The 23827-nt window shown below is 37.1% G+C and overlaps 1 protein-coding gene across 1 annotated transcript in view; it reads right to left on the reverse strand.

The window, feature by feature from the left end:
- Positions 1-23827, reverse strand: part of LOC150088059 (centrosomal protein of 135 kDa-like) — a 507662-nt gene that overhangs the window by 202072 nt on the left and 281763 nt on the right. Inside the window, exons 13-14 of the mRNA XM_090369998.1 lie at positions 6502-6666; positions 724-801 (exon numbers count right to left, since the gene is read on the reverse strand). Of these exons, the coding sequence (XP_090226124.1) occupies positions 724-801; positions 6502-6666 (243 nt within the window). The remainder of the gene's footprint in view (positions 1-723; positions 802-6501; positions 6667-23827) is intronic.

Raw genomic sequence — 23827 nt, forward strand, 5'->3', positions numbered from 1 at the left:
GATGTTCTTGTCCCTGTGGTAAGTAGTGGATTCTGGTGAGGAAAACACCACGTAGGTCTTCATAGAGCCTGCAGTCATACATTAGGTGCTGCCAGCTCTCCAGCCCCCCGCAAGTGCAAGTTGGATCAACCTGAATCCCAAGTAGAGACAGTTTGGCATTTATAGCTCCGTGTCCAGTTAAGAGGTACGTTGCTTGTAGACCTGGGGAGAACCAGTTGGGTGAGGTTGGGTAGTTTTGTTCAATATTGGGTAGAAATTTCTTTGTGATCTCTCCCTTTTGAGAGTTGCTCCACCTTTCCTGCCATGCCTGCTGCAGGTGAGTTTGTATCCTCTTCTTTTCCACATTTCTGTTGCTGGCTAGGTCAATAGTGAACCCCAGAAAAGTCTGTGGGGTGCCTTTTTCTAGGTAGTATAGTAGGCCGCGTTGTATGATTTCTAGGTCCAGCGGGAGAGTGCCTGCGAGCACTTGCAGGGCGTGGGTGCTCACCGTGCGGCAAGCGCGAGTGATGGTTAGGAGGATGGATCTGTGAATTTGGTCCGTGATACGTCTGTTTACTGCTGTTGTAGTTTTTTGAAACCATGCACCGGATGCGTAGGTGACGAAGCGTTCTATTTAGTAATTTTTATGAATATAAATAAACATTCATTATTTCACTATGACCTGCTTTCATTTATATAGAAATTATCAGCCATTTATATAACAACAAATAAATAATTAAATACCTCTAGAAGTGAATTTTGTAATTCCTTAATTTTGTCATATAGCTTGAGCTTCTCAACAGCATACATATCTTCTGTCTGCTAAAAAATTACATAACCAAATTAAATTTAACTTTTCTTTCACAAAATAAACAGAATTTCTCTCTCTCTCTCTCTCTCTCTCTCTCTCTCTCTCTCTCTCTCTCTCTCTCTCTCTCTCTCGCTCTCTCTCTCTCTCTCTCTCTCTCTCGCTCTCTACCTGCACCCCACCCTCTGTCTAAGTAACAATAAAAAAATTACACAGATAAATAATATTTTAAAGAAGAAAAATAAGAAAAGTCAATGTAGGACTTTCAGTTAAACTAATGAGTATTTTAATATAATAAGTAAGATTATATGATAAATATATCTAATGAATACAGTTTTTGTATTTAGAGAATGGTATAATTGAGAACATTTTATTGGAGTAACTGCAGTGGCTAAGATTTAATTCTGTAGGATATTCAGTATGTCAGAAGAGAGAACTTTGATACTTTTAGACTAGAAGAAACTTTATATATACTACCTTCAATGGTTATCAACTGTGTGGTACTACACTGGTAGTGGAGAATGAAAAAGATCTGGGGGAAATTCTCTGAGCAGTGCAGACATGCTATCAGGACAGCTCATAGGGTTTTGTCAATGATATACAGAAACTTTGCTAGCAGGAATAAGGATGTGATTATCCCTTTATATAAGGCCATGGTTACACAGCATCTAGAGTACTGTATACAGGCCTGGAGACCTCACTTTAGGAAGGACGCAGATCAGCTGGAACCAGATTGGTGAAGGGAACAAAAAGATGCTCTTTCCTAGAAAGGCTTTAGTTCTGCAAATTGCAGTGTCTCAAGACCAGTCACCTGTGGGTGATCTCACTGAGGTGTTTAAAGCATTAACTGGATTGAGTTGTTGTTGTTATTTGGTTTTTAGGAGCATTAGCAACTAAGGCAATATTGCTCCGGGGATATGCGGTGGTCATTCCCTGACCTTTCCGCATCCTCCATATTTGGTAGCTTGTGGGCTCAACCCCAGTCTAATCAAGAAGCGTGTGCTACACACTGCTGCTCCTATCCACCTAGCTACGGAGGCAACACTGGATTGAGTAAGCTGAATTTTAATGGTATTCTTCCACTTGCCGAAGGCGCCTCCATAACCAGGTGGGTAGGAGCAGCAGTGCATAGGACACGCTTCTTGATTAGACCAGGGTTCGAGCCCATGACCACCAAATACGGAGGATGCGGAAAGGTCATGGAATGACCACCGCATATCACCGGAGCAATATGGCCTTAGTTGCTAATGCTCCTAAAACCCAAATAACAACAACATCCACTTGCTGAGACTATGCACATAAGGGAGCACAAATTCAAGTTGAGAAAGGATGGTTGTGGGAAAGGACAGATGTGGGAAATTTTACCTTCAGGCAGTAGGTGGTTCATTGTTGGAAAGGTTGAATAAATTCAAGGGAGAACTAGAAAAACTCTTGGAGGGTATAGATGGGCAAACTCTTTTTTTTTTTTTTGGCTGATTGATGCTATATAAGCTTGCTTTATTGCATCATTTAACATTACTACTACTACTTCAATAAGTCAACTTCATTCCATTATTTCAATTTTTATATATATTCACAGTACTGTAAATATATGTAGTTTTTTGAACTTCTGAAAGACCCTTTTTTCCTGCAGCTACTATCATCACAAGAGTAGTTGCAATCTTCATGTTTAAGGGGTAATGGTAATTTATTTAAAAAAATAAATTGCTTCAAATAATGAATTACTATCTATGATTCACCATGACTTGAATCCAGTAGCAAAAATTCTTTATCACAGTTGTGACATTGTAGAACTGAAACAACTGGACATAGTAGGGATGTTAACAAGTAGAATACAGTGTTTGGAAATCTCATTGGGGTGAGGGAATTTCCAGTTATGCCCCTGCTTGTATGAGTTGACTATTTTATATACAAATCTTTTCAATGTTTCAATAAATCAGCTTCACTTCATTCTTTTAATTTTTATATACAGAAAGGTTTTGAAGATGGTACTCAGAATTTTTTTTTATGAAAACTCCAAAAATGAAAGGTATCAGAACCTATAACTTAGAACTATGCATGAATTGAAGGTTGCGAAGACAGAAGATCGTGGTGAACACTGGAGTTGAATTTCTGTAGACTAATTTTCAAGAAACACATATGAAGGTGAGTTATTTCACAAAACTGAAAAGGATAAATGAGGGAGAAGAAAAGTTGGTTCTGTGAGTTTGAAGTTGGACAGTAAAAGGGTACTGACTGGTCAGCACATGTTCAGACTGGCTTGGAAGAGAGAGAGGAGGAATTACAGAAGGCAATGGCAATGCAGAAGAACAGTGCCTGTAGAAGTATCCAAAGAAAAGGCATACAGCAGAAAGAGAACATCTATGAGTCAAAGAGTGGAGAGACTTTGTAGAAGATGGGTCATTATTTAACCTGACTGCCATCTTTTGAATAGCATCTAAAAGATTGAAAGAAGTTTTCAGTGCACCAATCCAGGTATGGGAACAATATTCCGTGGTAGGACAGATTAGAGATCTGTACATTTTCTGTACAGATTTAAATTAGAGATCTAAACATCTTCTCACAGATTAGAGATCTGTGAGAAGATGTTTAGAAGAAAAAAGTAATGCCAACAGTGGAAAAAAAACAGAAAACTTAGCTTTTTTGGATGCAGAGGAAGCAATAATTGTAATGTATATATTCTAAGAGAGATTATAAGTCAGGGTAATCCCTAATAAAGATATAAGATCTTATCTAGAAATCAGAATGTCATCAAAGATGAGCACAGCAGTAGACTCCTTTTTGCAAGATATAAGTCAGTTGAGGTTTAGAAGGATTGAAATTAACTAAGTTATCTTTGTTGTTGGAGAATTACCTGGAAATCTATACTTAAGGAATCAGTAGTGAATATTCAAAAAAACAGAATTTTTTGTGCAGGACAAGGTTTCTCTAACTGGAAGGTGGAATACAATATGCCATATGAGTTTCACAAACTTTTCCACTGAATTTGTCCACAGAGGGAAAACATAAGCTAAAATATTACCGGTGGATCGGCACGGAGAATCTTATACTGCCAATCATTGATCAGATGGAAGGTTTCATGATAGTTTAGGAGTTCGCAGTTAATGGATTTCTCCAATACTTTGGAAAGAGCAATGGGACGATAATTGGATGAGAAGGATTTGTCACCCTTTTTAGGAATATGAGCTGGATATGGGCAGATTTCCAAGCAGAAGGTTTGTTTGTTTGTTTGTTATTTGATTTTTAGGAGCATTAGCAACTAAGGTCATATTGCTCTGAGGACATGCGGTGGTCATTCCCTAACCTTTCTGTATCCTCCGTATTTGGTGGTCAAGGGCTCGAACCCTGGTCTAATCAAGAAGCGTGTGCTATGTACACACACTGCTGCTCCTGCCCACCTGGCTACAGAGGCACCACCCAAGCAGAAGGAAAAACACCTGTAAAATAAGAAAGTGTAAAAAGGTGACAAAGAACAGGAGCAATCTCAGAAGCACAGCTTTTTAGAACAAGTGGTGAACAAGGTAGAATAATGCATGGTGCACTGCACACAGGCATTAGTCCGCTCCATCAATAGTGTGCAGTCCGCTCCATCAATAGTGTGATTCAGCTTGTTTGTTTGTTATTTGGTTTTTAGGAGCATTAGCTATGATTCAGGTAAGGCAAATTGTGATCAATGGGACTTAATATTACACAAAATATGTTGGCAAGCAAATGCAACATCCTTTCGTCTCTGCTTTCATTTTCTTTTTATTATCCTCGTGAGTAGCAGAGTAGTTATAATCACTGTCCTCCCAATACCATGCGGGAAAAGTCTGGATTTGATGAGTCATCCATGATGCAAAAAAATTTTTTAGTACCATGGCTGAGTTAGTTAGTTTAGGCAAGGATTTTAATTCCAGAATCCTGGGGTTCTGAATCAGCAAAACAGGCAAACCGACCAAAGATGCATACAATTTATAGACATAATACACATGGGCAGATGATTTTGTCCTCTTGGGTAATCCCAGGCTGAAATATTTTTTTTTTATCTTCTTTCAACTGTAAATTAGAAATATAAATTTTATTAACTTATATCCCCATTCTCCTGAACTAAATGAATGTAACAGTTTCATTAAGATAAGTCAGGTTAGGGAAAGCAAAATTTGAACTCATTGATGATTGTCACAGTAGTGGAAGTATGTAAAAGGCATCAGGATCCAGTTCCCTCAGTAAATTCAGTATCTTGAACTCTAATATATTAACTGGGTAATGTTAACTGTCATATAGCAGAGAAGATTTGGAAACACCCAAATCTGCTCTACTATATGGCAATATTGTGCAATATTAAGGCCATATTTTTTTTTATTATTAAAGGCACTCCTTCTAAAACAGCAGGAGACAAACTGTGAATCATACACGTTTTTAAACAGAGAAATATACAACATATAAAGTATCTTTTTTAATTTGAACTTAATCAGTTAGTTTAAAATTGTGATATGAAATTGAAACAGCATTAGTACTACTTAGTCAAGTGTTGAAGAAAAAGGTCTTAAATTATGTTTTTATTCTAGTTACTCATGTTTAAGTTTTGATCTTATCTTTATCAGAGAGAAACAAAATGCTATCATTCTATCAGAATCTTACTGTTCTTTATTGCAAAAAAAGTTGCATACATCTCATGCACCATCTGAACCTGTTAAGACACATTCCCCAGTGGAGGGGACAAGCACTGCAGGCAAAGGCATAGGCAACACTGCTGTTCCTAGCACCCTTTTCTGCTTGGTGTCATGTGTCAGTTATTCCAAAGTTCTACTGGATTATGTCAATTTTGTTTGACTGGTTACATGACATTGCTATTCTTCCTCAATTTGTTGAGTCATTATTGTCAGTACTCATTCATTTGGAATGAAGGCTTGGAAGAAGGAAGTTCTGGTATAGTCAAAGTTGCTGATATGTGTCAATAAGAAGGAATAATATGTAGGAATAATGGGATTTTTGATTCCCCAGTCAGAGTTTAACAAAATACTTCACTGCTTCACAAAATGCTTCATTAATCTACCCAAACACCTTTTACCCTCTTTCACCCTACCAAGATAATGTAACCTCACCTTTTCCAAATATTCCTGGAGATAATCCTCCATGTAACAGTATGATTTCAGGGATATATCCTTCCTATCAAATAGTCTAAATTCCTGATATTTTCAGTTTCTCTAATTTTTCTTTTTTTCCCTCTACTGCGATCTCCCCCCCCCCCAAAAAAAAGCATTCATCACTTACAAGGAAATATTTATTCAACCCAATTATAATGATAATTCTCTGCAATGTGCAGAACTGCGTGTTAATGCTGCTCTGTTAATGTGAGACTTATTCACTAAATTCAAATTACAAACTGATTGCTAATTACCTCACTAAATTCAAACTATAAATTGATTACTCATTACCTCATAAGTTAAAATTATAAACTGCCTACTCATTACCTTCATTAAGTTAATTTGAAACTTATAATATAAGTTTAATGAACTTATTAAAAGTTTCATTTATATTGTATTTTTTATTTATAATTAAATTCAAATTATAAACTGGCTTTAAAGGTTTAAATATTAACAATATTAATGTTTTATTTTGGAATTAAATTGTACTTTTTTTTAAAATTAAATCTTAAACATCACTTAAATGGCTCTCCAGTTAATATGCCTGCAATAACCTAATCATTTAATACATGAAACACTTAATACCTTTATCCTATCTTCTAAAATTTGCTGAGTTAAAGTTCTGCGCTGGTCACCATTATACAGTTCATTATTTTGACTTTGGGATGTAAACGATGGCAGTGTCTGAACCTCAATATCTTTATTTGCTAATGGACTATCTTTAGGAAGCTCAACTTGTTCTTTATTAATCTTTTAAAATAATTAAAAAATATATATTAAAAACAAAATACACAGAAATATTACAGATGAATAGTTCATTCTAAAACAAAATACACTGTACATATTTCAAACAATAATTTGATGAGTCATCATCATTTTGGATCTAACACATTCTACAAAGTTAAATAATTCTTAAAACATGACTTATACACATATTGCAATGCCTTTCAGAAAAAAAAAAAATTCTAAAATTCTAAGTTAAAAAAAAGAAATTTTAAACAAAATCTCAGGAAATGCTAGATACAACAGAAACAGTAAATGAAATGTCTGTGCAAAATACACAGAAGTTATTCTCTATGTTTATCTGCTCAGGCTCCCTCTCTCTGCAATCGTCAACTACCTTGAATTTCCAGAGAAATTTTATGGAAATGAGGCAAAAAATTCTGAGAATGAAGAATAAAAAACACAGGTACAAAATTGTATGTTTTTTTATTTATTATTATTATTATTATTTCAATATATATAGCCATTCCCCGACTTACGTAAGAGTTGCGTTTCGTAGAACTGCACATAAGTCGGAATTTCCCTAAATGCTTATGCAGCACTCGCAAATTTGATTGAAGCAAAAAAGAAATGTTTGACGAACATGTAAATAGAATTATTTATTCAATTTTTTTTATCTCATGCACAGGAAAAATTACAAAAGTGTACAAAATTACAGAAATTTCAAAATTATAAAATTACAAAAAGAGAGAGGAGACAGGCATAACATCAGCAAGTTTTACCTTTCGAGCATCGTTGTCAGAATTAACTCTCCAGCTGATAAGCACGCTGCTGCGGAAGTTGAGGACTGGGGAGATTTAGAAGGGGTTTTTTCCAATGTATCACAAAATTTCTCTGCAGCTGCAGAATCACTGGTGACTTCACCGCATACTTTAATGTTTTGGAAAACCAGCGCGATGCTTGAACCTAATAAACCACCCGTTGCTTGCCACGAACTTGGGTTGGGGTTCGCCGTACTTATCCTTAATATCTTCATAAATACTTCTTGCTTTTGCTTGAATGGCCATTGGACTCAGGGGCACTTTTGCTTCTGAATCTGATTTTCCATCCATATTATTAATAGCATTTCCATCTTCGATATAGCACCTGAACTCTGTTTTGTGATCACTGTTGATCTTAAATGCATTGATCCTTTAACATGTTCTTTTATATGTGCACTGTACCTTAAAATAGTATTCACTGTTGAAGCAGTGAGACCTAATTCCGTGTAATCATGACAAGCTTTGTCCTGCTTCGTACTTCTTAATTAATCATCTTAATTTCTAAATCAATTTTGTTTCGTTTCCTAGCACTGCCAGCACTTGCACTTTTCATTGGGCACTTTCCGTTCACCATTGTAATAAGTAAATACGAATGAAGAGAATATTCTGAAAATTTATTTATGTTTTTTATATGATGGAAGATTTCAGTGAAGGGGAACTAATTTCACCATAATACCGCAACGTAAAAACCCACAGAATTCCAGTTATCAGTATTATCGCAAATGCAATAAGATAGAGTTTACTACCAGTTTATAACAGATTGCACTAATAGAAAAGCCCAATAAACTGGAAAGTGCAAATTGATTTTTATTGTTTTATGGTAGTGACCTTAAGAAATGTGTTTTAGAAAAATATCACAAAGGCGTTTAAAATTTATTCTTATAACGGAACATATGATAATGATGAAAGTGTAATGCAATTTTCATTATAAAAATGACTTTTTAGAGAGATAAATAGCTTAGTTATATAGCAAAAATTTCAACTTCACAGGCCTTGGAATGAATTACCAAAAAAAAAAAATGTGTTCGCATTATGATATTTTCATGACACCTCTATTTATTCCTACGGGATGCAAAATACATTTCCACAATTTTTTTTAAGTTTGCACTGGCCAGCAAAACCTTGCGTAAAATTGAATTTCTGTAAGTCAAGTATTACGTAAGCCAGGGAGTGGCTGTATTTGCCACAAATTTCAATACACCTATTGTGATTAATGCTTCAAAAAAAAAAACTTTAGTTCATCAAATCAAGCTTGTACAGTGCTTAAGCCCTTCATCATCTGAAAAATTAGTTCCATGAAGTTGACACTTGAGGTTTCTGAACAAATTTTAGTCACTTGTTGCAAGATCTGGGCTGTATGGGGAGGAGGTGGTTTAATTGTTCAAATCCAGATTCATGAATTTCAGCTTGTGCAATCCAGACTTTGTGCAAGGACACATCATCATGGAGAAGCAAAACCCCCGTTCAGACTTTCCTAGTCTTTTCTTCCCCAAACTGTAGTTTTAACTTCAGCATAAGGCTGGCATTATAGTCCCATTATTGTGATTTTAGAAACAAGATAATTAAAACTGAAACCAACATTTTTCCAGCTAGTGGTTCTAAAACTTTTTGGGGTTCAAGATCCATTGAGCTTCAACTGCAAGCTTTTTATCTATATGTACCTTGGAGGCATTTGATACCATGTCCAATTTTTACAGAAAATGACTTTTCACATGGTGCTTGCCTGCTTTTTATTCTTTTTCTAGTGGAATATAATACTTTGTCCACTTCAAGGTCATTTTTGCAGCAGTCTTCCCTGAGCTGTTGCACATGGAAGACTGCTGCACAAATTGGAGCATGTGGCATTGGAGGCAAATTGCTGCTATGGATAAAGGAATGGTTAAGTGGGAGAAGACAGAGTGGTAATCAATGGATACTGCTCTTCGTGGAGCAGTGTCCATTAACATTAGTGGAGTCCCTCAGGGTTCAGTGTTTGGTCCATTGTTGTTTTCTGTGTTTATAAATAATATTGATGATAGTATATCAGGCTTAATGTCCAAGTTTGCAGATGATACGAAGGTTGGCAGGGTTGATAATGACACTAATGACAGTACACTACTACAACAGGATCTAGAAAGGTTGAGCAGATGGGTTGAGAGGTGGCAAATGAAGTTTAACATTGACAAATGTAAAGTACTACATATGGGAAGCAGTAACCCCAGAGTAATGTATCAACTCTGTGGTACTACACTTACAGTGGTAGAGGATGAAAAGGACCTGGGGGTAATTGTGCAGGCAGATATGAAGTTTTCTGAACAGTGCAGATGGTCTGCAAGAGTAGCTCATGGTGTCTTGTCAATGATATACAAGAATTTTTCTAGCAGGAATAAGGAGGTGATTATCCCCTTGTATAAGGCAATGGTCAGGCCACACCTTAAGTACTGTATACAGGTCTGGAGGCCTCATTTTAAGAAGGATGTAGAGCTGTTGGAACGAGTACAGAGAAGAGCAACAAGATTAGTGAAAGGAACAAAATGTTGCTCTTACGAAGAAAGGCTTAAGTTTTGCAAATTACAGTGTCTGGAGACTAGGCACCTGCGAGGTGATCTGACTGAGGTGTAAAGCCTTGAATGGTTTGAGCATGCTCAATGCTGATGGGAGTCTTCCTCTTTCTCAGAATAATCGCCTGAGAGAGCATAAATTCGAACTGAGGAAAGACAGTTGTAGGATAGATGTGTGGAAGTTTGCCTTTAGCCACCGGGTGGTTGATTGCTGGAACAAACTTCCATCTGTCATTGTAGTTGATAGCTTAAATAGATTCAAGGGTGAACTTGACAAACATTTGGAGCCAGTGAATGGGTGAAATAAGGGTTTTTTTTTTTTTTTTTTTTTGGTTGATGCTATATAAGCTTGCTTTCTTCCATCACGTGCCTTTGCTAATGCTAAATGCTAATGAAGGAAATAAACATGTTTAATTTACACTGTGTAATTCACTTTAGAGGAGAACAACACTATGAAGGCATGAATTCATATACCTCTGATATAATATATATATATATATATTTTTTTTTATAACACTTTTTTCATGTCCACATACAATGTTTTAAGCCCCTAGCACAATCAAGTAGACTCACTGAAAACTACATGGTGCTGACAGAACAACAGATGTATATCATTTTAGTCAGTTTACTTGTCATAAACTGAGTGCTTTATCAGTCTTTCGACTGGTTTGCCCCTTTGATGAGCTGTCTACATTTCTCATGGTCTTGTGCTTCACTTCTGCATAGCTCTGAAGCCAAGTTTCCTTCATAATTGTATTTATGATGGTGTTTCTTGCTCTTCCTTGTTTTCTTTTTACTGGTATTTTGCCTTCCTGCACATCCAATGACATCCCTCTATGCATCCCTCAATAACATCCTCAGAATGTATCAGACAAAGTGTCTGATACATTCTGAGCTTCACCAGATGTATCAGACAAAGTGTCTGATACATCTGGTGAGTATGGGCTCACATCTGGTGAGTATGGGCTTGGCAAACCCAGGGTCCTGAGCTGGATATCATCATTCTTCTCTTTCTTGGTGATTCCCTTCTACTTCTCACTCCTCTCTCTCTCTCTCTCTCTCTCTCTCTCTCTCTCTCTCTCTCTCTCTCTCTCTCTCTCTCTCTCTCTCAGGTTAATGTGGGGATTTTTTTTTTTTTTTTTGGCTGGTGCAGCATAAGCCACATATGATTTTCACCATATGGCTAATAATAATGTCTCTGCTGAATACAATGCAATTGACAAAATGTATGTTTTCATAATTCTTTTCCTTAGATCTAATGACATATTTCTTTGGCTTAGTAAAGATTTAACATCTAAATGCTTGTTTTACCAATGCAATTCCTGAACTGATTTCACCGTGGCAAAATGCATCTTGTTATAATCTGTCCTAGATATATGAATTGCGATACCTGCTTACTTTTTCACCATTAATTTCAATTTGAAATTGATTTGGTTCTTTAATTATCATCATAATCTTTGTTTTATTAGTGTTAATTTTCATTACATATTTCTTCACCTTCTTGGTTAACTGTTTTAGCATACTGGATAACATTTTTGGGCTACTTGGATTAGCATTAGCAGAGGCATACGATGCAAGAAAGCAAGCTTATGCAGCATCAGCCACAAAAAAAAAACCCTCCCATTTCATTCATCTATTCACTCCAAATGCTTGTTCAGCTCAGTCTTAAATTTTTTTATGCTATCAACTTCACACAACAAGAGATAGGTCTGTTCCAGCAATCAATTTCCTCAGTTTGAATCTATGCCCCCTCAGGTTCTTAATCTGAGGAAGAATATCATCTGCACTGAGCTTGCTCAACCTGTTCAAGGCCTTATACACCTCAATCAGATCACCTTGCATGTGCCTAGTCTCTGGGTGCAGCAATTTGCAGAACTTAAACCTACCTTGGTAAGAGCATCCCTTTGTTCCCCATCTTTGTACTTGTTCTAGCAACTCTACATCTTTCCTAAAATGAGGCCTCCAGACCTGTAAACAGTATTCAAGGTGTGGTCTGACCATTGCCTTGTACAACAGGATAATCACCTCCTTGTCCCTGCTAGCAAAATTCCCATACATCATTGACAAGACTCCATGACCTGCTCTGGCAGCCCATCTGCACTGCTCAGGGAACTTCATATCTGACAGCACAAATACCCCCAGGTCTTTTCGCTCTCCACTTCCTTGAGTGTAGTACCACACAGTTGGTATGTTTCTCTTGGGTTACTGCTACCCATATGCAGTACTTTGCATTTGTCAGTGTTAAACTTAAGTTGCCACTTCTCAGCCCATTTGTCCAACTTATCTAGATCCAGTTGGAGTAGCATACTGTCTTTACTGTCATTAACAACCCTGCCAACCTTTGTATCATCTGCGAACTTGGACATTAAGCCTGATATACACTCATCAATATCATTGATGAATACACAAAACAACGATAGGCGCAGCACCAAACCCTGGGGAACTCCACTAATAACATTAGTCCACGAAGAGCACTGTCCAATGATTACCACTCTCTGTTGTCTCCCACTCAACACATCTCTTTATCCAAAGCAGCAATTTGCCCTTAATGCCATACAGCTCCAATCTGTACAGCAGTCTTCAAGCTTTCTTGAAATCCAAGTATATGATATCAAAATTATTTTTTTGCATCCAGTTTCTTTGTGACCACATCATAGTATACAATCAAATTGGTCAGATAAAAACTCCCTTTAACAAACCCATGCTGTGTCTTAACTATTACTGCAGTCTTGTTTACAAGATCCTGCAGTGCTTCTTTAACAAGTGACTTCATTATTTTCCCTGGAACAATATTTAAACTAACAGGTCTAATTATTTGTGTCACCTTTTGACCCTCCCCCCTTTGTGAATTGGGGATACATTTGCACACCTCCAGTCCATGAGGACCTCCCCTGAATTTAAGGAAGCTCTCATAATTTTGGCTAAGGGTTTGCTTACTTCCTTTGCTGCCTCCTCTAATATAACTGGATAGGTCCCATCCACCCCAGGTACCTGATCATCTGCAAACTTAATTGTGCTAAGCATTCTTCCACCTATCTTTATACCTAACTTTTTACCATCAAATGCTTCTTTCACTATTAATTCTGCAAATATATTAAATAAACCTGGGGAAAGCAGGCATCCTTGCTTCACTCCTCTCCCGATTTTTGTTGTTTCTGTCAATTTTCCGTTTAACCTGAATAAAAGACAAATGGCCTTTTGGTCTTTTAGCCTAATTAATCTTTATGGACATCTCATGTTTTCTAGTATAGGAAAAAGTTCATTCCAAATTACCATGTCAAATGCTTTTGCACAGTCAATAAAGCAAACATACAGATTTCTGCCATTGTTTATCATCCTTTCTTAAAGTTCCTATTGCTTCCCTTGTAGATAAGTTCTTTCTGAATCCACATTGTGTATCCTCTAAATACTGTTCAATGTAACATTCTATTAATATTTTTATGATTTTTAACAGAATTTTTAATGCACGTGATATGAAGCTGATAGTTCTGTAGTATTTGCATTCAGTTGGTGCCGATTTTTTTGGTATTGGTACTGGTACTATGATAGTTGTACAATGTTCTTCTGGCCATTTTTCTTTGCTATATGCTTTAAAAATTAATCAAAAAAGTGATTGCTTCACTTGGTCACCACTGTTCTTTATTAATTCTGCTGTAATATAATCTATACCAGGAACTTTGTTGTTAGGAAGTAACATTAAAGTTAAATCAAATTCTTCTTTTAAGTTTTGTTCTCCTTCTCTGTTTTCCAATTTTGTTCCCCTTCTCTGTACTCATTCTAGCAACTCTACATCCTTCCTAAAATGAGGCATCCAGACTCAAGGTGTGGCCTGACCATTGCTTTATAGAAAGGGATAATCACCTTCTCCTCTCTGCTAGCAAAATTCCTATGTATCATTAACAAAACTCCATGATCTGCTCTGGCAGCCCGTCTGCACAGCTTGGAGAACTTCATATCTGACTACACAATTACCCCCAGGTCTTTTTCCTTCTCCACCTCCCTGAGTGTTGTACCACACAGTTGGTACATTTCTCTTGGATTACTGCTACCCATATGCAATACTTTGCATTTGTCAATATTAAACTTCAGTTGCCACTTCTCAGCCTATCTACCTAACTTTTCTAGATCCTGCTGCAGTAGCATACTGTCTTTACTATCATTAACAACCTTGCCTACCTTTGTATCATCTGCAAACTTGGACATTAAGATTGATATACCTTCATCGATAACATTAATAATTACACAAAACAACAATGGGCCCAGCACCAAACCCTAGGGGACTCCACTAATAATATTAGTCCATGTAGAGTAGTATCCATTTATTACAACTCTCAGCCATCTCCCACTCAACCATCCCTTTATCCATTGCTGGAACTTGCCCTTAATGCCATACCACTGCAATTTTTACAGCAGTCTTCCATGTGCAACAATATCAAAAGATTTCCTAAAATCCAAGTATATGATATCAAAATTATTGTTTTGCATCCAGTTCCTTTGAAACCACATCACAGTATCCAATCAAATTGGTCAGACATGGTTTCCACTTTAACAAACCCATGCTGTGTCTGAACTATTACTGCAGTCTTGTATAGGTGATCCTCCATCACTTCTTTAACCAGTGACTCCATTATTTTTTCCTTGGAACAGAAGTTAAACTAACAGGTCTCTAATTATTTGCATCACCTTTCGAACACCCTTTGTGAATTGGGGATACATCTGCACATCTCCAGTCCATGGGGACCTCCCCTGAATCTAAGGATACTGTCATAATTATGGCTAAGGGTTTGCTTACTTCCCTCGCTGATTCCTTCAATATAATTAGATAGATTCCATCTGCCCTGGGTGTCTTTTTTATATTTAACTTCAACAGTTTCTCCTCCACTTTGCTCTTAGTTATTACAAAATCACTTAGCTTCCTGTTAGAGTCTGATAAACCTCTGGCATTTCCCTCCTTGAATAAATCCTCATGTGTGAATGCAGAGGCAAAATACTCATTCAGTTTGTCAGTTATTGGAGCAGCAACACCAATGGTCATCGAAAGGATCACCAACAGTCGAACCATCAATATGAAGCGGACAAATCTGATCTATCCCCTCCCAGAAGGAAGGAGATAAAAGGGAGAGTTTACATAAGCAAAGAATTCTTTGCTTATGTAAACTCTCCTTCACCTACCTAACCTCATTTGTGACTTGATTACAGATTAGCTTATATCTGCCATAGGCTTGTGTCACCTGATAATTTATATGCATCCCACACATTTTTCTTCTTTGCCATGATCCTCATTAATTCATCTGACATCCATTTAGGTCTAAATCTTGAACAGTATTTCTTAGTTGGTATGAAAAGCCTAGTAGCTTCCAAGATTAATTCCTTGAAGGCTTTCCATTTAGAATTCTCTGTTTTTAACATCATCAGTTAAACCCACTGTATATAATTTAAAAACTGTCTGAGACCACTGTAATCACCTTTACGAAAACAAAAATCCTTCTCTTTACCCTTGATGGTAGTTACATCCTTAAGTAAATCCCACATCAGTACACTGTGATCACTGTCACCTAGTGGTTCCTTTATCTGCAAATTTTTAATGCATGAATAATCATTGCTGATAATCAGATCAAGGTATTGCTCCCTCTGGATGATCCTCAAACATGTTACTGTAGAAAACAATCCTCCAATAAATCCACAAAAGTCTCATTTTTAATGACAGGTCTAATTTTTTGAAGTCTCATTTTTAGTGACAGAACATGGAGCAATAAACGCAAAGCTTCATCAATTTGGTCTGCTTAACATGGCTCAATGTTATTGCAGGGGATGCGAGGACTGGCAGCACATAATCTTCACATGCCCAGAGTATTGTGATCACAGAGAACAGCTATTTAGAGAGTTTCCCAATATGACTACCTGGCAGCGAATATCAATAACCAAAAAGACACCAATCACTGAAGAAGTAGTAGTCAGAGCAGATAATTGTTATGGCCCTCTTGCCACACTAAACAATTTTTTATTTTTTTTTATTTATATATATATATATATATATAATTATTCATATATTTGAATAACGTTTAAGATAGTTGGAAACGGAATCTTTCATAATAAAAATAAAATAAAAAGGTACAGCATACATCAGAGGCAGCAAAAAGCATATTCCACTACATGATGCTTGAAATATAACCATAAAAATAAATTAGAATGAGAGTTAAAATAAAAATAAAATAATGCCAGCAGTATGGCAAGACGAGTGAAAATAGTCAAAATTAAATCTAAATTAAATCAAACCAAACAGGGAGGGAATTTAGATTTTCTAAATTATTTTAGAGAGTTTCTGCTGCAATATTTTTACTCTTATTACCCCTCTCTTCCCTCCCTGTTTGGTTTGATTTAATTTAGGTTTAATTTCGACTATTTTCGCTATGGTCTTGCCATACTGCTGGCATTATTTTATTTTAACTCCCATTCTAATTTATTTGTATGGTTATATATACATTTTTTTTTTTTTTTTTTTTTACTTGCGCTCTGCCATGAACTGGAGCTCCCCAGTTCTGGACAGCCACATTCTTTTTTTCTCTTTCTCTCTCTCTCTCTCTCTCTCTCTCTCTCTCTCTTGCACTACACCCTGCTACGGGACCCTCTGGGCTGAGAGGTCCCCTCCTCTATCGTCCTACCCCCTTTTTCCTCTTCATCCAGTAACTCCTCCCTCAGGGGGGGGAGGGCAAGCTAGTAGCAATGGAGGCCTTGCCTTCCTACAACTAAGGGCAAGTACCTGGAAGCGGCTGTCCTGGTGATTGCAGCTTCTAGGTAGCCAAAAGGCCAAAACACAACATTACAGTACAGAACACACACATAAGCTCACTAACAAATTTTTTTCTGTCCTACCACTTTCTCCCAAGTGGGGATGAAAATTCCCTCCACAAGATGAAAAACTTCCCCCCTTACTCACTACACATATGGCCTAACCTTAACAGAGTCTGTAAAAATGAACGGTGCAACGAGGCAGAGATGAAATTTGTTCTAGGAGCCGCCCTTACATAAAACACATACATAACTGAGGTGTTTAAGGCTTTGAATGGATTGTGCAAGCTCAATGCTGATTACATTCTTCCTCTTGCTTAGACTACACACAAGAGGATATAAATTCAAATTGAGGAAGGATGGTCAGAGGACAGATGTTCAGAAATTTGCCTTCAGATAGCAGGGTGATTGATTGTGGGAGTAAACTTCCATCTGTTGTCGTGGAAGTAGGTTTGAATAAATTCAAGGAAGAACTAGTCAAATTATTAGAGGGGATGAACAGGTGATATTCTGGGATTACTATTATCCAAATGAAGCACCTTGCACTTATAAAAGTTAAATCTCAATTGCCACTTTTCACTTTGAAAAGTGGCAACTGAGATTTAACTAAGCCAATCAAACTAAGTTATCCAGTTCTTGTTGTAGAAGTACACTTTTACTGCTATCATTAACTATTCTGCTAACTTTTGTATCATCAGCAAACTTACATAATTAAACTTGACATTATGCTTAAATCACATTCTTAATAAATACGGAAAACAGCAAGTGGCCCAACACTCAAACCTGGGGGTCTCCACTAATATTAATTCAAGAAGAGTAGTGAACATTAATAACCACTCTCAGTCTTCTGCCATTCAACCATCCCTGTATCCATAGCAATAACTTTCACTAATGCCATACTGCTCCAATTTTTACAGCATTCTTTCATGTGAAATAGTGCTAAAAGCTTTACTAAAATCTAAGTATATGATGTCAAAATTACTTTTTGCATCAAGTTCTTTTATGATTACCTTATAATACGTAATCATATTGGTCAGACAAATCCATGCTGTGATTGCTTTATAACTACATTCCTATCAAGATATCCTGTATTAGTTCTTTAATTACTGATGCCATTATTTTTCCTGACATAGAAGTCAAGTTTACAGGTCTCTAACTACACACTTTGCTCTTTAAACCACCCCTTCATAAATAGGAGAGACATTCACATGTCTCCACGGGGTCTGTGTGGACCTCTCCTAAATTCAATAATGCTTGCTCACCTCGCTTGCTGTTTCTTGGATATTTAAGCTATCTGGGCCACAGAACTGGATTGATTCTGGGCTGAGAAGTGGCAACTGAAGTTTAACATTGACAAATGCAAAGTACTGCATATGGGTAGCAATAACCAAAAGTATAGGGAAGTGGAAAGTGAAAAAGACCTGCAGGTAATTGTGCAGTCAAATATGAAGTTCGCTGAGCAGTGCAGAAGGGCTGCCAGAGCAGGTCATAGAGTTTTGTCAATGATATATAGGAATTTTGCTAGCAGGGACAGGGAGGTGATTATCCCATTACACGAGGCAATGGTCAGGCCACACCTAGAGTACTGTGTACAGGTCTGGAGGCCTCATTTTAGGAAGGATGTAGAATTGCTAGAATGAGTACAAAGAAGGGGAAACAAGATTGGTGAGGGGAACAAAGGGGTAATCTTTCCAAGAAAGGCTTAAGTTCTGCAGATTGCAGCGCCTGGGGAGTAGGCACCTGCGAGGTGATCTGATCTGATTGAGGTGTACAAGGCCTCGAATGGGTTGAGCAAGCTGAATGCTGATGGCATTCTTCCTCTTGCTCAGACTAAGAACCTGATGGGGCACAGTTTCAAATTGAGGAAATATAGTTGTAGAATAGATGTGTGGAAATTTGTCTTTAGCCAGTGGGTAGTTGATTGATGGAACAAGCTTCCATCTTTTGTTGTGGAAGCTAAAACCTAAATAAATTTAAGGCTGAGCTGGACAGGCATTTGGAACGAATGGGGAGGGGGGTGAAATGGGAGACTTTTTTTTTTTTGGGTGATGCTGCATAAGCTTGTTTCTTGCATCGTATGCCTCTACTAATGCTAATCTTATTGACCTGATTCTGTAGACCATGTAGCTTATTTACTTTTAGCTTAGACGTCTTCTACTTTCCTCTCAGTTAACACAAAATCATTTAACTTCCATTTAGAATTAAGCATATTTCTGGTATGCACATCCCTAAAAACATCATGTGTTAATCTAGATACAAAATATTTATTTCATTTGTCAGCAACCTGGATAGGATCATCAACAGTAAAGCCATTCAAATCCAGTAAATCAACTTTCCTTTGCATTCATAGCCAACAACTTCTTTTTAATTTGAAACAGCATGCCTAATCAACTTAGTAACTTGAGCGAAAACTAGTTTATAATTAATAGAAATTTCTGTGAACACTGAACTAAGTACAAACACAAAATAAATTAATTTAAATCTAAAAAAAAAAAATATATATATATATATATCTAGATGGGTGTGAGATGGAATTAATAGGTCTGTTAAAAATTGTAAAGATGGATGCATAAATTTACACAAAATGCCATAACTAATAGGAGAAGGATAGCAAAATATGGAAATATTGTAGTTGTGAAACAGAGAAAGAATGTGAAATCCTATCTATTACAATGTATTAAGCAAAATTATAGGCCAAATTTAAAAGCCAATTAGAGAGAAGGTAACTGTAAAACAAAAAATGATTAAATTAATAGATTAAATTAATAGCCAGCATCAGATATGGGTGGGTAATTTTGGTTATAAATCCAAAAGAGAGGCAGAGCAAATATGAAATTCAAATCCGATGTTAGCTAAAAGTAAAAATTGATACATGATCACGTACTTCATCAGGGGACTACATCTGATCATGTATCAAGGACTGCATTTCTATACTTGTCCATACCTGTGGAAGGTAAGCAAATTTAAGAAATAAACTGAGTGAGATCAAAAAAGGGGATAAAGCAGTATAACTTTCACAAAATATGGACAAGGTATTCATATATTGGTTTTTAGGAGCATTAGTTGTTGTTATTTGGTTTTTTGGAGCATTAGCAACTAAGGCCATATTGCTCCGGGATATGCGGTGGTCATTCCCTGACTTTTCTGCATCCTCCGTATTTGGTGGTGACGGGCTCAAACCCCGGTCTAATCAAGAAGCGTGTGTTATGCACTGCTGCTCCTTCCCACCCGGCTACGGAGGCGCCATTGTATATGCAATGCAGAGTGGAACTGAAATCAAAATAACAAGGTGCAGTTAAAATAGATTTAATGTCAAAATACGTACAGTAAACAGTAATACAAAAGAGTTTTCAGGCAGTATGTTGCCCTTCATCAGTTTTTTAAAGGTTAATCTAAAAGTCTAGAAATACAGAAACTATGTGCATGCAATGGCAGTCATGCATGGTGAACTGAGTGTAGCAACAATTAGCTCTTTAGCATTAGCATTAGTAGAGGCATTTGATGCAAGAAAGCAAGCTTATGCAGAATCAGCCAAAAAAAAAAAAAAAAAAAAAAACACACCCCACTTCCACTTCACTCCTCTGTTCATTCAAAATACCTGTCCAGCTGAGCCTTAAACTTATTTCGGCTATCAACCTCCACGACAAGGGATGGAAGTCTGTTCCACCAACCAACCACCCGCTGGCTAAAGGCAAATTTCCGCACGTCTATCCCACATCTGTCTTTCCTCAATTTGAATTTTGCCCTCTCAGGTGATTATTCTGAGCTAGAGGAAGAATCCCATCAGCATTGAGCATGCTCAAATCATTCAAGGCTTTATACACCTCTATCAGATCACCTCGCTGGTGCCTAGTCTCCAGACACTGTAATTTGCAAAACTTAAGCCTTTCTTCGTAAGAGCACCCCTTTGTTCCATTCACTAATCTTGTTGCCCTTCTCTGTACTCGTACCAGCAGCTCTACATCCTTCTTGAAATGAGGCCTCCAGAGCTGTATACAGTACTCTAGGTGTGGCCTGACCATTGCCTTATACAAGGGAATAATCACCTCCTTATCCCTGCTAGAAAAATTCCTATATCATTGACAAGACACCATGAGCTACTCTTGCAGCCCATCTGCACTGCTCAGAGAACTTCATATCTGCCTGCACAACCACCCCCAAGTCCCTCATAGATGGCAAAGCTTATGGCTGTGATGTATGGGAACATTATGATTGCCAACTTTTGTCAGCCATAAGGATGGTTGCTTCAGTGATAGGATGGACACGACATCCCCTGTTTCTGTTACAGAAAGTACTAGAGCACGAGATGTGCAGTGACTCCAACCAGATGCAGCACCGGTAATGGCAGGACCAATCGATAACCACGACATCGCGGCATGGGTCAATGTCGTGTTGAGTCAACCAGAAGTGCTCAGCAATGGCTGAGGGTTCTACGTAAGCAAAACGAATGCCTTTTTCATGTTCTGAAACACGATTGCGGAGTCTTCTGCCAGTTTCTCCGACGTAGCAACTAGTGCAGTCACTGCAGGATTAGTCTACTCTCCACCTTGCTGGAGAGTAGACTAGTCCACTCTCCAGCAAGGTGGGAACTGATGTTTTTACTTTGGATATGAGGGATCATAACTTCCTGCCTGGCAGTTGTAAGCACTTTATCCCATAAGATTTTAAGACCCCAGAAACCTGCTGTGAAGCAATCGTGCTTCAGAACATGAAAAAGCAATTCGTTTAGTGGACGTAGAACACTTATCCATTGCTGAGCACTTCTGGTCGACCCAACATGACATTGACCCATGCCACGATGCCATGGTTATTGATTGGTCCTGCCAATACCAGTGCCACACCTGGTTGGGGTAACTGCACATCTCGTGCTTTAGTACTTCCTTTAACAGAAACAGGGGATGTCGTGTCCATCCTATCACTGAAGCAACCATCCTTATGGCTAACAAATGTTGGCAATCACAATGTTCCCATACATTACAGCCACAAGCTTTGCCTTCTAACAGCTAATTGTTGCTACATGCAGTTCACCATATATGACTGCCATCACATGCACACAGGTTCTGTATTTCTAGACTATTAGATTAACCATTAAAAAACTGATAAAGGGCAACATACTGCCCGAAAGCTCTTTTGTATTACTGATTACTGTACATATTTTGACATTAACCCTATTTTAACTGCACCTTGTTATTTTTATTTCCGTTCCACTCTGCATCGCATAGTAAAATATATGAATAATAATGAATCCAGAGCACATAGGCCTTTTCAGTTATGGGCAAGGTAGTCCCAATGCAGTGTATGTTTTATAAGAAAATAAATTAAGGTGAATTAAGAAGTAAAGTGGTAATAAAATTAAAATAGAAAAATAAAAATAAGTGTTAAAAGTGCAATCTGGATGCAAAAATAAGTGGTTATTCATGAATAATGCAATTTAGAATATATTTAATGAGAATATGTATATAAAATTTTAACGAAAATATGTATATACAATTTAATGCAAGAAAATGGTATAAGGCAAGGGAGTGAATTGAGGATTAGAGAGGGAATAAAAGTGTAAATAAAAAGAAGGCAAAGATAGTCAGAGATTAAGGACAGTAGGAACATTTGTATCATCCTCATATTGCACATCCTCATATTGCAGCCTCATATTGCCTAGCTTTACAGATGGGGAAAAAGGAGAAGTAGAAATTATAGAGATAAAAAATTAAGAAAAAGATATTAAAATTACTCAGCGATCTGGGATTGTAAAGCCCATCCTTTTAGTAAGAGTCCTGGCTGTGCGAGTAACCAAAAGTAACCCTAATCATGACTTTCTGACATTTCAATATGTAGATGACATCCTTATTTTAAACACAAACTTTGAACCCATAGCTAAAGCAATTTACCCCAGTGAACTTATATTGAATAAAGAGAACACAGTCATGCTGCCAATTTCCTTGACCTTAATATTACCCTCAGCAATACTTCTCTTCCACAAAGCATAGACTTGTTTGATAAAAGAAATAAATTTAACTTTAATATCATATACTTCAACAATTGGAATTCCAATATATCTAGAAAAGTGCATAAAAATATTATATGTACTCAAATTATCAGACTTGCTAACATATTCAATAACCATTTATTGTTCACCAATGCCCTACAACTGCTTTACAATAAATTAATTAAAAACAGTATCCCTATCTATTTTATCAACTAAGGTTTCAATATTGTTGCTCATTTTTTCAAACAAAAATTTGGTTATAATTTACATTGATCAGGTCAGTTCTACTGAGTATTTGTACAGATGCAATATTTTATGGTGGTATTTCCACTACTTGGAGAGTAATAACTTCACATGATTTCCAATGGAATGATCTCTCTGCTACAGATATTGACTGGAACTGGTGAGTTGGTCACTCGCACACTAGCAAGACTTTTGTGGATTTATTGGATGACTGTTTTCTTGGATGACTTTTTTTTTTACAGCAACATGTTTGAGAGGCAACCAGAGGCAGTAATACTCTTGACTGATTATCAGCAATGATTATTCATTGCATTAAGAATTTTCAGATAAAGGAACCACTGGGTGACAGTGATCACAATGTACTGATGTGGGAATTACTTAAAGTTGTAACTACCATCAAGGCTAAAGGGAAGGGCTTTTGCTTTCGTAAAGGTGACTACAGGGGTCTCAGACAGTTTTTAAATTCTGTACAGTGGGATCAACTGATGATGTTGCCAATGTTAAATTCTAAATGGGAAGCCTCCAGGGACTTAATTTTGGAGGCTACTAGGCATTTCATTCAACCTAAGAAATACTGTTCAAGGTTTAGGCCTAAATGGATGTCAGATGAATTAATGAGGCTCGTGGCAGAGAAGAAAAATGTATGGGATGCATATAAAATATCGATGACACAGAAGCCTACGGCAGATATAAGCTAGTCTGTAATCAAGTCACAAAGGAGGTTAGGTAGGTGAAGGAGATGAGAAATCTTTGGCAAAGGATGCAAAGAAAAACAGCAAAGAGTTCTTTACTTATGTAAACTCCAGAAGGAA

This window comes from Mastigoproctus giganteus, chromosome 3, assembly GCF_048544385.1.
Source record: "Mastigoproctus giganteus isolate SK-2022 chromosome 3, ASM4854438v1, whole genome shotgun sequence".
NCBI lineage: Eukaryota > Metazoa > Arthropoda > Arachnida > Uropygi > Thelyphonidae > Mastigoproctus > Mastigoproctus giganteus.